The sequence below is a fragment of the Pelodiscus sinensis genome, chromosome 19, assembly GCF_049634645.1.
Source record: "Pelodiscus sinensis isolate JC-2024 chromosome 19, ASM4963464v1, whole genome shotgun sequence".
NCBI lineage: Eukaryota > Metazoa > Chordata > Testudines > Trionychidae > Pelodiscus > Pelodiscus sinensis.
The window spans coordinates 14,915,398-14,931,711 of NC_134729.1; the positions used below are offsets into that span (position 1 = coordinate 14,915,398).

Here is a 16,314-nt window from a genome sequence, read left to right on the forward strand (position 1 = left end):
GAGGGCACAGAGCGAGGTGCCGGCAGGGGGCGCTGTGGGATATTGGGGGGCGCATGGGGCAGGCTGGGGAGGGCACAGAGCGAGGTGCCGGCAGGGGGCGCTGTGGGATATTGGGGGGCACATGGGGCAGGCTGGGGAGGGCACAGAGCGAGGTGCCGGCAGGGGGCGCTGTGGGATATTGGGGGGTGCATGGGGCAGGCTGGGGAGGGCACAGAGCGAGGTGCCATCAGGGGGCGCTGTGGGATATTGGGGGGCGCATGGGGCAGGTTGGGGAGGGCACAGAGCGAGGTGCCGGCAGGGGGCGCTGTGGGATATTGGGGGGCGCTGTGGGATATTGGGGGGCACATGGGGCAGGCTGGGGAGGGCACAGAGCGAGGTGCCGGCAGGGGGCGCTGTGGGATATTGGGGGGCACATGGGGCAGGCTGGGGAGGGCACAGAGCGAGGTGCCAGCAGGGGGCACTGTGGGATATTGGGGGGCACATGGGGCAGGCTGAGGAGGGCACAGAGCAAGGTGCCAGCAGGGGGCGCTGTGGGATACTGGGGGGTGCATGGGGCAGGCCGGGGAGGGCACAGAGCGAAGTGCCGGCAGGGGGCGCTGTGGGATATTGGGGGGCGCTGTGGGATATTGGGGGGCACATGGGGCAGGCTGGGGAGGGCACAGAGCGAGGTGCCGGCAGGGGGCGCTGTGGGATATTGGGGGGTGCATGGGGCAGGCTGGGGAGGACACAGAGCGAGGTGCCGGCAGGGGGCGCTGTGGGATATTGGGGGGTGCATGGGGCAGGCTGGGGAGGACACAGAGCGAGGTGCCGGCAGGGGGCGCTGTGGGATATTGGGGGGCACATGGGGCAGGCTGGGGAGGGCACAGAGCGAGGTGCCGGCAGGGGGCGCTGTGGGATATTGGGGGGCGCATGGGGCAGGCTGGGGAGGGCACAGAGCGAGGTGCCGGCAGGGGGCGCTGTGGGATATTGGGGGGCACATGGGGCAGGCTGGGGAGGGCACAGAGCGAGGTGCCGGCAGGGGGCGCTGTGGGATATTGGGGGGTGCATGGGGCAGGCTGGGGAGGGCACAGAGCGAGGTGCCAGCAGGGGGCGCTGTGGGATATTGGGGGGCGCATGGGGCAGGTTGGGGAGGGCACAGAGCGAGGTGCCGGCAGGGGGCACTGTGGGATATTGGGGGGCGCTGTGGGATATTGGGGGGCACATGGGGCAGGCTGGGGAGGGCACAGAGCGAGGTGCCGGCAGGGGGCGCTGTGGGATATTGGGGGGCACATGGGGCAGGCTGGGGAGGGCACAGAGCGAGGTGCCAGCAGGGGGCACTGTGGGATATTGGGGGGCACATGGGGCAGGCTGAGGAGGGCACAGAGCAAGGTGCCAGCAGGGGGCGCTGTGGGATACTGGGGGGTGCATGGGGCAGGCCGGGGAGGGCACAGAGCGAGGTGCCAGCAGGGGGCACTGTGGGATATTGGGGGGCGCATGGGGCAGGCTGGGGAGGGCACAGAGCGAGGTGCCAGCAGGGGGCGCTGTGGCATACTGGGGGGTGCATGGGGCAGGCCGGGGAGGGCACAGAGCGAGGTGCCAGCAGGGGGCGCTGTGGGATACTGAGGGGCGCAGGGGGCAGACGGAGGGCACAGAGCGAGGTGCCGGCAGGGGGCGCTGTGGGATATTGGGGGGGCGCATGGGGCAGGCTGGGGAGAGCACAGAGCGAGGTGCTAGCAGGGGGCGCTGTGGGATATTGGGGGGCACATGGGGCAGGCTGGGGAGGGCACAGAGCGAGGTGCCAGCAGGGGGCGCTGTGGCATACTGAGGGGCGCAAGGGGCAGACTGAGGGCACAGAGCGAGGTGCCAGCAGGGGGCGCTGTGGGATACTGGGGGGCGCAGGGGGCAGACGGGGGGCACAGAGCGAGGTGCCAGCAGGGGGCGCTGTGGCATACTGGGAGGCACATGGGGCAGGCAGGTGGGGGGCACAGAGCGAGGTGCCGGCAGGGGGCGCTGTGGGATACTGAGGGGTGCAGGGGACAGACGGGGGGCACAGAGCGAGGTGCCAGCAGGGGGCGCTGTGGGATACTGAGGGGCGCAGGGGGCAGGCGGGGGGCACAGAGCGAGGTGCCGGCAGGGGGCGCTGTGGGATACTGGGGGGCGCAGAGGGCAGACGGGGGGCACAGAGCGAGGTGCCGGCAGGGGGCGCTGTGGGATACTGGGGGGCGCAGGGGGCAGACGGGGGGCACAGAGCGAGGTGCCGGCAGGGGGCGCTGTGGGATACTGGGGGGCGCAGGGGGCAGACGGGGGGCACAGAGCGAGGTGCCAGCAGGGGGCGCTGTGGCATACTGAGGGGCGCAGGGGGCAGGCGGGGGGCACAGAGCGAGGTGCCGGCAGGGGGCGCTGTGGCATACTGGGGGGCACATGGGGCAGGCAGGCGGGGGGCACAGAGCGAGGTGCCGGCAGGGGGCGCTGTGGCATACTGAGGCGTGGAGGGGGCAGACGGGGGGCACAGAGCGAGGTGCCAGCAGGGGGCGCTGTGGCATACTGGGGGGTGCAGGGGGCAGACGGGGGGCACAGAGCGAGGTGCCGGCAGGGGGCGCTGTGGCATACTGGGGGGTGCAGGGGGCAGACGGGGGGCACAGAGCGAGGTGCCGGCAGGGGGCGCTGTGGCATACTGAGGCGTGGAGGGGGCAGACGGGGGGCACAGAGCGAGGTGCCAGCAGGGGGCGCTGTGGGATACTGAGGGGTGCAGGGGGCAGGCGGGGGGCACAGAGCGAGGTGCCGGCAGGGGGCGCTGTGGCATACTGGGGGGTGCAGGGGGCAGACGGGGGGCACAGAGCGAGGTGCCAGCAGGGGGCGCTGTGGGATACTGAGGGGTGCAGGGGGCAGGCGGGGGGCACAGAGCGAGGTGCCGGCAGGGGGCGCTGTGGGATACTGGGGGGCGCAGGGGGCAGGCGGGGGGCACAGAGCGAGGTGCCGGCAGGGGGCGCTGTGGGATACTGGGGGGTGCAGGGGGCAGACGGGGGGCACAGAGCGAGGTGCCGGCAGGGGGCGCTGTCGGATACTGGGGGGCGCAGGGGGCAGACGGGGGGCACAGAGCGAGGTGCCGGCAGGGGGCGCTGTGGCATACTGAGGGGTGCAGGGGGCAGGTGGGGGGCACAGAGCGAGGTGCCGGCAGGGGGCGCTGTGGCATACTGAGGGGTGCAGGGGGCAGGTGGGGGGCACAGAGCGAGGTGCCGGCAGGGGGCGCTGTGGGATACTGAGGGGTGCAGGGGGCAGGCGGGGGGCACAGAGCGAGGTGCCGGCAGGGGGCGCTGTGGCATACTGGGGGGTGCAGGGGGCAGGCGGGGGGCACAGAGCGAGGTGCCGGCAGGGGGCGCTGTGGGATACTGAGGGGTGCAGGGGGCAGGTGGGGGGCACAGAGCGAGGTGCCGGCAGGGGGCGCTGTGGCATACTGGGGGGTGCAGGGGGCAGGCGGGGGGCACAGAGCGAGGTGCCGGCAGGGGGCGCTGTGGCATACTGGGGGGTGCAGGGGGCAGGCGGGGGGCACAGAGCGAGGTGCCGGCAGGGGGCGCTGTGGCATACTGGGGGGCGCAGGGGGCAGGCGGGGGGCACAGAGCGAGGTGCCGGCAGGGGGCGCTGTGGGATACTGGGGGGTGCAGGGGGCAGGTGGGGGGCACAGAGCGAGGTGCCGGCAGGGGGCGCTGTGGGATACTGGGGGGCGCAGGGGGCAGACGGGGGGCACAGAGCGAGGTGCCGGCAGGGGGCGCTGTGGCATACTGAGGGGTGCAGGGGGCAGGTGGGGGGCACAGAGCGAGGTGCCGGCAGGGGGCGCTGTGGCATACTGAGGGGTGCAGGGGGCAGGTGGGGGGCACAGAGCGAGGTGCCGGCAGGGGGCGCTGTGGGATACTGAGGGGTGCAGGGGGCAGGTGGGGGGCACAGAGCGAGGTGCCGGCAGGGGGCGCTGTGGGATACTGAGGGGTGCAGGGGGCAGGTGGGGGGCACAGAGCGAGGTGCCGGCAGGGGGCGCTGTGGCATACTGGGGGGCGCAGGGGGCAGGCGGGGGGCACAGAGCGAGGTGCCGGCAGGGGGCGCTGTGGCATACTGGGGGGCGCAGGGGGCAGACGGGGGGCACAGAGCGAGGTGCCAGCAGGGGGCAGGTGGGGGGCACAGAGCGAGGTGCCGGCAGGGGGCGCTGTGGCATACTGGGGGGCGCAGGGGGCAGGCGGGGGGCACAGAGCGAGGTGCCAGCAGGGGGCAGGTGGGGGGCACAGAGCGAGGTGCCGGCAGGGGGCGCTGTGGCATACTGGGGGGCGCAGGGGGCAGGCGGGGGGCACAGAGCGAGGTGCCAGCAGGGGGCAGGCGGGGGGCACAGAGCGAGGTGCCAGCAGGGGGCAGGCGGGGGGCACAGAGCGAGGTGCCGGCAGGGGGCGCTGTGGCATACTGAGGGGTGCAGGGGGCAGGTGGGGGGCACAGAGCGAGGTGCCGGCAGGGGGCGCTGTGGGATACTGAGGGGTGCAGGGGGCAGGTGGGGGGCACAGAGCGAGGTGCCGGCAGGGGGCGCTGTGGGATACTGAGGGGTGCAGGGGGCAGGTGGGGGGCACAGAGCGAGGTGCCGGCAGGGGGCGCTGTGGCATACTGGGGGGCGCAGGGGGCAGGCGGGGGGCACAGAGCGAGGTGCCGGCAGGGGGCGCTGTGGCATACTGGGGGGCGCAGGGGGCAGACGGGGGGCACAGAGCGAGGTGCCAGCAGGGGGCAGGTGGGGGGCACAGAGCGAGGTGCCGGCAGGGGGCGCTGTGGCATACTGGGGGGCGCAGGGGGCAGGCGGGGGGCACAGAGCGAGGTGCCAGCAGGGGGCAGGTGGGGGGCACAGAGCGAGGTGCCGGCAGGGGGCGCTGTGGCATACTGGGGGGCGCAGGGGGCAGGCGGGGGGCACAGAGCGAGGTGCCAGCAGGGGGCAGGCGGGGGGCACAGAGCGAGGTGCCAGCAGGGGGCAGGCGGGGGGCACAGAGCGAGGTGCCGGCAGGGGGCGCTGTGGGATACTGCGGGGTGCGGGGGGCACAGAGCGAGGTGCCAGCAGGGGGCAGGCGGGGGGCACAGAGCAAGGTGCCGGCAGGGGGCGCTGTGGCATACTGGGGGGCGCAGGGGGCAGGCGGGGGGCACAGAGCGAGGTGCCGGCAGGGGGCGCTGTGGGATACTGGGGGGTGCAGGGGGCAGACGGGGGGCACAGAGCGGGCTGCGGGGACCAGGGACCCGGCCCTGGTTTCACTGCCCTGGGCAGGGCACTCCGGTGCCAGGCACCTCGGGCCAGGTGGGGAGCCGCCCGCAGGGACCCCCCCAGTAGCCGCACTCACCCGTTTGCCCCCTTTGCCCGGCAGGCCTGGTGGGCCCTGCATCCCCGACGGACCCTGCAGGGAAGAGAGGGGCTGAAATCTCCACTGGCCCCCCCCAGCCCCCTCCAGGCCCCACACGCCCCACCCTGTCCCCTCCACTGGGCCCCCAACCTCTCCCACCTCCACCCCACTGGGCCCCATGCTGCCCCCCCAGCCCCAGCACTGACCCCCTGTGCCAAAGGGGCGGTTGAGTCCCCCTGTTAGGTCGCCCGTGAGTTCAACTGGCCCATAGTAACCCCATGTGTGCCTCGGTTTCCCTGGGCACTGCTCTGGGACTCAGATGGGGGGGTTCAGGGGTAGAAGGCCCTGGGTCTCCCCGAGATGGAACAGGGGCTCAGCGCTTCCAGGTCAGGGCCAGGGCCTTGGGAAGGCTACAGCTGGCTGGGCACAGGGGCCGTGTGCAGCCCAGCTCCCCTGCAACGGCTCCTGCCCCACGGCGCAGGCAGCTCCTGGGTTCCCCTGTGACGGCCCCTGCCCCAAGCTGTAGGCAGCCCCGGGAGCTCCGCTCACCTGCGGCCCCACATCTCCGGCATCCCCTTTCAGGCCCGGGTTCCCTGGGAGACCCTACAAAAAACAAAGGAGAAAATCCTCAGGTGGGGAGGTGGCCCACAGGTCAGAGTCACACATGGGACAAAGGTCACGACCCGGCCCTGCCCCTCAGGCCGGCCCCTTCTGGCCCCACTGCTGGCTGCCACCATCTCTGGGGTGACCATGAGCCGGTCCCAGCCCATGTGGCTTGGCCCCTACCTGGCCCCAGGCCCCACAGTGAGCCCGGTCCCAGGGGGCCTGCCTGGGGCACCCTCATGCACTCTCCCGCTTCGGTACCCCACACATGGCTGGTTCTCACAGTCCCCAGACTGCCCCCCATGTGTTCCCCCCGTACTCCCACACGTGGCTGGTCCCTCGCACGCCCCAGACTGCCCCCCTGTGCGTTCCCCCCGTAATCCCACACGTGGCTGGTCCCTCGCACGCCCCAGACTGCCCCCCTGTGCGTTCCCCCCGTAATCCCACACGTGGCTGGTCCCTCGCACGCCCCAGACTGCCCCCACCATGTGTTCCTCCCGTACTCCCACACGTGGCTGGTCCCTCGCACGCCCCAGACTGCCCCCCCATGCGTTCCCCCCGTAATCCCACACGTGGCTGGTCCTCACAGTCCCCAGACTGCCCCCCTCGTGCATTCCCCCCGTAATCCCACACGTGGCTGGTCCTCACAGTCCCCAGACTGCCCCCCCATGTGTTCCCCCCGTAATCCCACACGTGACTGGTCCCTCGCACGCCCCAGACTGCCCCTCTCGTGCATTCCCCCCGTACTCCCACACGTGGCTGGTCCCTCGCACGCCCCAGACTGCCCCCCCATGCGTTCCCCCCGTACTCCCACACGTGGCTGGTCCCTCGCACGCCCCAGACTGCCCCCCCATGTGTTCCCCCCGTACTCCCACACGTGGCTGGTCCCTCACATGCCCCAGACTGCCCCCCTCGTGCGTTCCCCCCGTACTCCCACACGTGGCTGGTCCCTCGCACGCCCCAGACTGCCCCCCCGTGCGTTCCCCCCGTACTCCCACACGTGGCTGGTCCCTCACATGCCCCAGACTGCCCCCCTCGTGCGTTCCCCCCGTACTCCCACACGTGGCTGGTCCCTCACATGCCCCAGACTGCCCCCCTCGTGCGTTCCCCCCGTACTCCCACACGTGGCTGGTCCCTCGCACGCCCCAGACTGCCCCCCCGTGCGTTCCCCCCGTAATCCCACATGTGGCTGGTCCCTCACATGCCCCAGACTGCCCCCCTCGTGCATTCCCCCCGTACTGCCACACGTGGCTGGTCCCTCACATGCCCCAGACTGCCCCCCCGTGCGTTCCCCCCGTACTCCCACACGTGGCTGGTCCCTCGCACGCCCCAGACTGCCCCCCCATGTGTTCCCCCCGTACTCCCACACGTGGCTGGTCCCTCACATGCCCCAGACTGCCCCCCCGTGCGTTCCCCCCGTACTCCCACACGTGGCTGGTCCCTCACATGCCCCAGACTGCCCCCCTCGTGCGTTCCCCCCCTACTCCCACACGAGGCTGGTCCCTCACATGTCCCAGACTGCCCCCCTCGTGCGTTCCCCCCCTACTCCCACACGAGGCTGGTCCCTCACATGTCCCAGACTGCCCCCCTCGTGCGTTCCCCCCCTACTCCCACACGAGGCTGGTCCCTCACATGTCCCAGACTGCCCCCCTCGTGCGTTCCCCCCCTACTCCCACACGAGGCTGGTCCCTCACATGTCCCAGACTGCCCCCCTCGTGCGTTCCCCCCCTACTCCCACACGAGGCTGGTCCCTCACATGTCCCAGACTGCCCCCCTCGTGCGTTCCCCCCCTACTCCCACACGAGGCTGTCCGCCCCCCAACTCACCAGGGGACCTGGCCGGCCCGTCAAGCCCATAGGGCCTGGGGGTCCCCTCATGGAGAGCTGGAAGAAAAGGAGACAGGTTAGGCTGGCACAGACTGCATGGGGGGGGGGGCTTTTAGTCTTTTAGCCCCCTGGTGTGTGGGAGTTCTACTGTCCTGCAGTGACCCCCGTGGGCGTGCCTCAGTTTCCCTGGGTGCTGCACCAATCCTTAGATGGGGATAGAGAGTTTGGGTGTGACTGCCACTGAGGGAGGCTGGCCCAGGTGCCCCCCACACACATGTAAACACACACACACACAAATGTGTAAACACGCACACACGCACACACACACGCACACGCACACATGCACACATGTAAACACACACACACACAAATGTGTAAACACGCACACACGCACGCACGCACACACGCACGCGCACACACGCACGCACACACACACACACATGTAAACACACACACACACAAATGTGTAAACACGCACACACACACGCACACACGCACACACACTGGCTCGCAACCCGAGCCCAGGAGGGGGTGGCTGGGTGACACCCTTGGCCTGCGAAGCAGGGCACAGGCGGGAGGAGGGGCTGGCTGGAAGTGGGAAGTGGGGAGTGGGTCAGTTTGGGCTGGCTTGGGGAGTGGGCGGGTCAGGGCCCTGGCTTGGGGGGCAGGAAGGGAGGGGTCTGGGCCCCTCTCCCCACTTCGGGTCCCTGGGGACCAAGAACCCTCCTGTGCCCCCTGCTGGTTGGGAACCCCCCCTGGCTGCGGTGGGGGGGGGCAGAGCCCAGGGATGGGGGGGATCCCAGTGTGGGCGCAACCCCCGGCCTCACCTTGGCCTGCTGCAGGACGGCCTGCGCCTGGGCCTCCTGGAACGACACGGCGGGGCCCTGGGGCTGCTCCCCGCCGAGCTGGAACTGGGGGGGGGCACCCGTCAGCAATAGGAAAGGGAGCAGCTGGCCCCCCCGGCACCAGCCCCCCCCGCAGAGCAGGGTCCTGCCCGCCCCCCTGGCCTCCCCTCCAGACACCCCTCCATAGAGCAGGGTCCTGCCCACCCCCACCCCCAGGCACCAGCCCCCCCGCAGAGCAGGGTCCTGCCCGCCCCCCTGGCCTCCCCTCCAGACACCCCTCCATAGAGCAGGGTCCTGCCCACCCCCACCCCCAGGCACCAGCCCCCCAGCAGAGCAGGGTCCTGCCCGCCCCCCTGGCCTCCCCTCCAGACACCCCTCCATAGAGCAGGGTCCTGCCCACCCCCACCCCCAGGCACCAGCCCCCCCGCAGAGCAGGGTCCTGCCCACCCCCACCCCCAGGCACCAGCCCCCCAGCAGAGCAGGGTCCTGCCCGCCCCCCCGGGACCAGCCCCCCCGCAGAGCAGGGTCCTGCCCACCCCCCCGGCACCAGCCCCCCCGCAGAGCAGGGTCCTGCCCACCCCCCTGGCCTCCCCTCCAGACACCCCTCCATAGAGCAGGGTCCTGCCCACCCCCACCCCCAGGCACCAGCCCCCCCGCAGAGCAGGGTCCTGCCCACCCCCACCCCCCGGCACCAGCCCCCCCGCAGAGCAGGGTCCTGCCCGCCCCCCCGGCACCAGCCCCCCCGCAGAGCAGGGTCCTGCCCGCCCCCCCGGCACCAGCCCCCCCGCAGAGCAGGGTCCTGCCCGCCCCCCCGACACCAGCCCCCCCCGCAGAGCAGGGTCCTGCCCGCCCCCCCGGCACCAGCCCCCCCCGCAGAGCAGGGTCCTGCCCGCCCCCCCGGGACCAGCCCCCCCGCAGAGCAGGGTCCTGCCCGCCCCCCCGGCACCAGCCCCCCCAGCAGAGCAGGGTCCTGCCCGCCCCCCTCTGGTGTCAATGCTCAGCCCTGCAGGACCCCCCCCCCCCCCACTATCCTGGCCCGACCTACCGGCAGCATGATCATGGTCCCTGGAGGGCCCCGGCCCCCGTCGGCTCCTGGCAGCCCCGGCCACCCCACGGGGCCCTGCAGAGGAGGGAGGGAGCCCGTCAATCAGGGCGAGGCAGGCAGGGACCCGCAGCCCCTGGGGCAGGCAGCATGCCAGCCATTCCTGAGCCCCTCCCCCCGCGCCTGCTCACCTGCTCGCCAGGGTCCCCCGGCAGCCCCACCGGCCCCGCCGGCCCCCGGGGGCCCATCTCGCCCTGGGAGAGACACAGAGGAGCCTCAGTCACTGCGGCGACCCCCCAGCCCCCGCCACGCTCCCGCTCCGTCCCCTCCTCACTGGCTGCCCCCACTGGGACCCCCCGGCACCCGCCCCAGGCCAGCCGCGCTCACTGAGGGGCCCCAGGCGCGGGGTCCTTACCGCTGGGCCCGGGCCTCCCGGCGGCCCCTCGAACTGCCGGCCCTAGGAGGAGAGAGCCAGTTAGACCGGGGCTCAGCCCCCCCCCAGAGCCCCCCGCGCCCCCCCCGCCTCCACACTGTGACCCCCCGGCCCTGCTGCCGTGGGCGAGAGGGTGCCCGCTCCCCAGGGCCGGCCAGCCTGGGCCAGGGGGGCCTGGGCTCGGAACCCCCCCTTCCCTTTGGCCAGGGCCCAATCCCAGTCCCCCCGACCCTCCAGGCTCGGCTGGCGGATGAGGGCCCCCGGGAGCCATGCACCCTGCGGGTCGCTCTGCCCTGGGCCATGGCGCCGCCCGAGGCTGCGGGTACTCACAGGCTCAAAGGCGCCCGGCTCCCCCTTCTCGCCCTTCTCGCCGGCTTCCTGCAATGGACGGGGGGGGGCAGGGTGTCACGGGGCCGCAAACAGCCGCCCCCCCCCGCCAGGCGCAGCAGCCCCCCGTGCAGGGAGCTCTGCCCCTCGGCCTTACCACGCTGGAGAGCACAAGCCCTCTTCCCCTGGCGCTGGGCCGCGCTACCGCCCCTGAGCTCTGTCTTGTGGTACTGCCCGTGGGCACCGCCCTGTAATACTGCCCGTGGGCACCGTCCCGTAATACTGCCCCTGGGCTCTGTCTTGTGGTACTGCCCGTGGGCACCGTCCCGTAATACTGCCCGTGGGCACCGTCCCGTAATACTGCCCCTGGGCACTGTCTTGTGGTACTGCCCGTGGGCACCGTCCCGTAATACTGCCCGTGGGCACCGTCCCGTAATACTGCCCCTGGGCACTGTCTTGTGGTACTGCCCGTGGGCACCGTCCTGTAATACTGCCCGTGGGCACCGTCCTGTAATACTGCCCCTGGGCTCTGTCTTGTGGTACTGCCCGTGGGCACCGTCCTGTAATACTGCCCGTGGGCACCGTCCCGTAATACTGCCCCTGGGCACTGTCTTGTGGTACTGCCCGTGGGCACCGTCCTGTAATACTGCCCGTGGGCACCGTCCCGTAATACTGCCCCTGGGCACTGTCTTGTGGTACTGCCCGTGGGCACCGTCCTGTAATACTGCCCCTGGGCTCTGTCTTGTGGTACTGCCCGTGGGCACCGTCCTGTAATACTGCCCGTGGGCACCGTCCCGTAATACTGCCCCTGGGCACCGTCCCGTAATACTGCCCGTGGGCACCGTCCTGTAATACTGCCCCTGGGCACCGTCCCGTAATACTGTGCCTGGGCACCATCCCGTAATACTGCCCGTGGGCGCCGTCCTGTAATACTGCCCCTGGGCACCGTCCTGTAATACTGCGCCTGGGCACCGTCCCGTAATACTGCCCGTGGGCACCGTCCTGTAATACTGCCCCTGGGCACCGTCCCGTAATACTGCCTCTGGGCACCGTCCTGTAATACTGCCCGTGGGCACCGTCCTGTAATACTGCGCCTGGGCACCGTCCCGTAATACTGCCCCTGGGCACCGTCCCGTAATACTGCCCGTGGGCACCGTCCTGTAATACTGCCCCTGGGCACCGTCCTGTAATACTGCGCCTGGGCACCGTCCCGTAATACTGCCCCTGGGCACCATCCTGTAATACTGCCCCTGGGCACCATCCTGTAATACTGCCCGTGGGCACCGTCCCGTAATACTGCCCCTGGGCACCATCCTGTAATACTGCCCCTGGGCGCCGTCCTGTAATACTGCCCCTGGGCACCATCCTGTAATACTGCCCGTGGGCACCGTCCCGTAATACTGCCCCTGGGCAGCATCCTGTAATACTGCCCCTGGGCGCCGTCCTGTAATACTGCCCCTGGGCACCGTCCCGTAATACTGCCCCTGGGCACCATCCTGTAATACTGCCCCTGGGCGCCGTCCTGTAATACTGCCCCTGGGCACCATCCTGTAATACTGCCCCTGGGCACCGTCCCGTAATACTGCCCCTGGGCACCATCCTGTAATACTGCCCCTGGGCGCCGTCCTGTAATACTGCCCCTGGGCACCGTCCCGTAATACTGCCCCTGGGCGCCGTCCCGTAATACTGCCCCTGGGCGCCGTCCTGTAATACTGCCCGTGGGCGCCGTCCTGTAATACTGCCCCGGGCACCGTCCTGTAATACTGCCCCTGGGCACCATCCTGTAATACTGCCCCTGGGCACCATCCTGTAATACTGCCCCTGGGCACCGTCCTGTAATACTGCCCGTGGGCACCGTCCCGTAATACTGCCCGTGGGCACCATCCTGTAATACTGCCCCTGGGCACCGTCCTGTAATACTGCCCCTGGGCACCGTCCTGTAATACTGCCCGTGGGCGCCGTCCCGCGCTACTGCCCCTGGACGCCAGACCTCTAGCTTGGTGAGGGCCTGATTCTGGGCTGCAGCTGGTCACAGGGTTGCACGGGGCTTGTATTCGCTCTGTTCACTCATGTGTGCGTGCCTCAGTTTCCCTGGACACTGCCTGGTGCCGGCTGGGGATCCCAGACGTGACTCACTGCAGGAGGCTGCCCCAGCCCAGTCGGTCCACACTGGCCCAGGGGAAGCTGGGCATGGCGGGGGCAGGGCTGGACCCAGCTGCTGGGGCTGTCAGTGACTCTCGCTGGCTTGAGGGGTAGGGGGGCCGGGGGGGGGCAGGGCCTGGGCCCCTCTCCCCAGGATGGGTCCCTGGGAACCAAGAATCCTCCCGTGCCCCCTGCCCGCTGGGAGCCCCTCTGGCTGCCGGGGGGCAGGGCCCAGGGACTACACACCCCTCGGTGACAGCAGGGGTCTGGCCAGTGGGGGCCAAGGGGCCCTGTCCAGCGAGTCTCAGCTGGGGGGGCCAAAGGCAGAGAAGAGGGGGCGCAGGTGTCCTGGTTACCTGGCCGGCAGACACAAGCTGGGGGAGGGGCTGCTTGGGGGGATCGGAGGCTGGGCTGGAGGGAGAGGGCTGTGGGGGGGCAGGCAGAGCCCCCCCCTGGCTGCAGGGGAGACTCAGATGGGTTGGGGGGGCCAGGCCGACAGGCTGGGTTCAAAGCCAATAAACCCCCTGGGTGACTGGCTGGAGACCAGGGCTGCTCTGGGAGGGGCCCCGGGCAAGGGGACTCCCCAAGGGCCCACGGCAGAGACAGGCGGCTGGGGGCTCAGAGGGGCCGTCCCAGGGCTGAGCCCCGAGGGAGGGGCCCCCGAGAAGGGGCTGTCGCACTGCAGGGGTCCCCCCGGGCATCACACTGCCCAACCGTGGGGTACAGCCTGGGGGTCCCTGACACCGTGTCCCCTCCCAGGTGCTTCCGTTCCCACCCGGCACCCTGGCACCCCGGGCGCGTACCCAGGCAGCCTGGCTCCGGGACTCCCACGGCTCCCTGGCCTCGTGCTCCTCCTCCGGGGGCTCCCCGTGGTCCTGCTCCTCGTCCGGCCCCGGGCCGGGGGGCTCCCCGTGGTCCTGCTCCTCGACCGGCCCCGGGCCGGGGGGCTCCCCGTAGTCTTGCTCCTCATCCGGCCCCGGGCTGGGGGGCTCCCCGTGGTCCTGCTCCTCGACCGGCCCCGGGCCGGGGGGCTCCCCGTGGTCCTGCTCCTCGACCGGCCCCAGGGCGGCTGCGTGGGACTCAGAGGCTCCCTCCGTGCCAACCACATGCTGCTCTGGCAGGCTCTGCGGGCGAGATTAGCTGGGGGTCAGTGGGGTGTGTGGGGCTGAGCTGTGCCCCCCCACAGCCCTCCGGCCGGGGTACCTCGTAGGCCTCGGTGAGGGTCAGGCTGATGGCCATGGTGCTGGCAGGGGCTGTCGCAGGCAGCGGGGCGACGGGCTCCTCCCCAGATGGGGTCGCCTCTAGTGCCGGGGCCGCGTGGTTCAGGGCCTCCTCCTTGAGGGGCAGTGGAGAGAAACGGGGTGTTAGGGGTGCCCCACGCTGGGCCCAGGTGCCAGGAGGGGAGGGACTGGCAGGGGGCGGCGAGCGGGGGGGCTGAGAGACAGTGAGGGGGTGGGAGGCAGGTGGTTGGGGGCAGCAGAGGAACTGATGCAGCAAGGGGGCTGGGTGCAGGGGGGCTGGGCTGGGGAAGAGAGGGGCTGTCTGGGAGGCAGAGGGGGGCTGGAGGGCAGGGAAGGAGGGGGGTGAGGCATTGAGGGAGGGAGGGAGGGGGTTGGGGGCAGTGTGGGAGTGGGGCTGGGGACAATGAATCTCAGCTGCAGGGGCCGGGGGGGGGGCGGGACCCCGAGATGGCAGCAGCCGGCGGCTCCGGGAGCCAGGGCAGGAATCCACCCACCCCCCCCCGCCGCCCGCCAGCCAAGCGTGACTCATGGCTCCAGTTCCACTCCCAGCTGGAGCCTTGGCCCGGATCCCGGGCGAGGGGTCGATCCCGCCCCGTCCCGCCCAACGCCAGGGCCTGCCCACTCCCCTCCCGGTCCTGGGGGGCAGGACCCCAGAGGAGTCTGGAGAGAGCCCCCGCCCCCGGCTCCCCGTCCTGCCCCCCCAGACCCCCCCCGCCCCCGGCTCTCCGTCCTGCCCGGTTCCCTGCCCCCCAGGCCCCCCCGCCCCCAGCTCCCCGTTCTGCCCGGTTCCCTGCCCCCCAGGCCCCCCCGCCCCCGGCTCTCCGTCCTGCCCGGTTCCCTGCCCCCCAGGCCCCCCCGCCCCCAGCTCCCCGTTCTGCCCGGTTCCCTGCCCCCCCAGACCCTCCCGCCCCCGGCTCTCCGTCCTGCCCGGTTCCCTGCCCCCCAGGCCTCCCCGCCCCCAGCTCCCCGTTCTGCCCGGTTCCCTGCCCCCCCAGGCCTCCCCGCCCCCGGCTCTCCGTCCTGCCCGGTTCCCTGCCCCCCAGGCCCCCCCGCCCCCAGCTCCCCGTCCTGCCTGGTTCCCTACCCCCCCAGGCTCCCCGTCCTGCCCGGTTCCCTGCCCCCCCAGGCTCCCCCCACCCCTGGCTCCCTGCTCCACCCAGCAGCAGCTCCATCCCCAGCAGGTGTCGGGGGCAGTCAGGAGCCAGCTGGGCGGGATGCACAGGCCTGTGCGGGAGGGGCTGTCCCAGGCCCTGCAGCTGCCCTGACTCCCCCCACCCAGGGCTCAGCGGGGGCCCAAAGCTGAGTCCTCTCCCAGTGCAGGGCCCAGGCGTGGAGGTGGCTGCGGTGCCTAGCGGGAGGGCTGGGCTGGAGCAGAGATGGGGTGGGGGTGGCGGGGGCAGGGGCCAGCGGGGCTACGGCAGGTGCTGAGGGCTGCGGCGGGGGCAGGGGGCTGAGGCACATGCTGGGGGCAGCAGGCCCTGGCCGAGGCGGGTGCAGGGGGCGGCGGGTGCAGGGGGCGGCGGGGGTTGGGGCAGCGGGGGCTGGGGGTGGCGGGTGCAGGGGGCGGCGGGGGTTGGGGCAGCGGGGGCTGGGGGTGGCGGGTGCAGGGGGCGGCGGGCCCCGGCCGAGGCGGGTGCTCCGGGCGGCGGGTGCAGGGGGCGGCGGGCCCCGGCCGAGGCGGGTGCCTGGGGCCTGCACCCAGGAAGGGCCCCCAGCAGCGAGCGGCGGCGGCAAGCGGGTCGGGCAGAGCTGGGTTAGGCGGCGGCGGAAGGCGGCGGAAGGCGGCGGCGGCCGGGCAGCGGCGGGGTCGTGGCGCTACCTGGCCCGGCCCGGGGGTGGCCGTCGCGTCCCGCCGCTCCGTCAGATCCTTCTTCCTTTTCTTCTTGCCCTGGCCCCGGCGCTTGCCCTTCCCTTTGCCCCGCCTGCGGGCGGGAGCGGCGGGGGGCTCCGGCCCGCTCTGCAGGGGTGGGGCGGGGCGGGGCGGCCGGAGGGCGGGGAGAGACAGAGAGGGGCATGAGAGAGCCACACGCGCCCACGGCCCCCGGCTGGGGCGGGCACTCCGGGCACGGGGCGCAAGAGCCCATGTCTGGGGCCCCTGGGCCCGTCCCTGCCCAGCTGTGCCCTAGTGCTCTCGGGGGCGGGGCTCATCGCGAGCCGCGGGACCCCTCTGGCCAGGACGGGGGCGGCTCCCAGGGCCCGTTCCCAGGCCCCACCCGTGACTGATCCCAGCCCGGGCGGAGCCACCGATGCGGCTGGGCACCTCCTGGCAGGGGGGACGCCCCTGGCCCCAGCTCCACGGGCGGGGGGGGCACCTACCTCCTGGGGGTCCAGGCCCGGCAGCCCGTGGGGCAGCGGCTCCTCGCAGCCGGGCATGTGGTGCTGGCAGTAGCGCAGGGCCGCCCGCGGGTCCGGATCGATCAGCAGCTGCTGCACATCGCCCTGGGGGCCGGGACGAAAGGGGCTGAGCGGGGCCTGGGCCTGCTGGGGGTCCTGGCATGGGCCAGGCACAGCCCCCCTGCGCT

The 16,314-nt window shown here is 72.2% G+C and overlaps 1 protein-coding gene across 2 annotated transcripts in view; it reads right to left on the reverse strand.

Moving 5' to 3' along the window:
- The window catches only part of LOC142818973 (collagen alpha-1(XI) chain-like), a 40,253-nt gene that overhangs the window by 16,108 nt on the left and 7,831 nt on the right, over nucleotides 1-16,314 (reverse strand). The window contains exons 5-16 of one of the 2 annotated variants that reach the window (XM_075902508.1): nucleotides 16,109-16,231; nucleotides 15,612-15,749; nucleotides 13,755-13,886; nucleotides 13,355-13,675; nucleotides 10,413-10,460; nucleotides 10,065-10,106; nucleotides 9,841-9,903; nucleotides 9,653-9,727; nucleotides 8,590-8,673; nucleotides 7,763-7,819; nucleotides 5,883-5,936; nucleotides 5,334-5,387 (exon numbers count right to left, since the gene is read on the reverse strand). In XM_075902508.1, the coding sequence (XP_075758623.1) occupies nucleotides 5,334-5,387; nucleotides 5,883-5,936; nucleotides 7,763-7,819; nucleotides 8,590-8,673; nucleotides 9,653-9,727; nucleotides 9,841-9,903; nucleotides 10,065-10,106; nucleotides 10,413-10,460; nucleotides 13,355-13,675; nucleotides 13,755-13,886; nucleotides 15,612-15,749; nucleotides 16,109-16,231 (1,191 nt within the window). The remainder of the gene's footprint in view (nucleotides 1-5,333; nucleotides 5,388-5,882; nucleotides 5,937-7,762; nucleotides 7,820-8,589; nucleotides 8,674-9,652; nucleotides 9,728-9,840; nucleotides 9,904-10,064; nucleotides 10,107-10,412; nucleotides 10,461-13,354; nucleotides 13,676-13,754; nucleotides 13,887-15,611; nucleotides 15,750-16,108; nucleotides 16,232-16,314) is intronic. The other variant, XM_075902509.1, reaches the window with a different exon arrangement.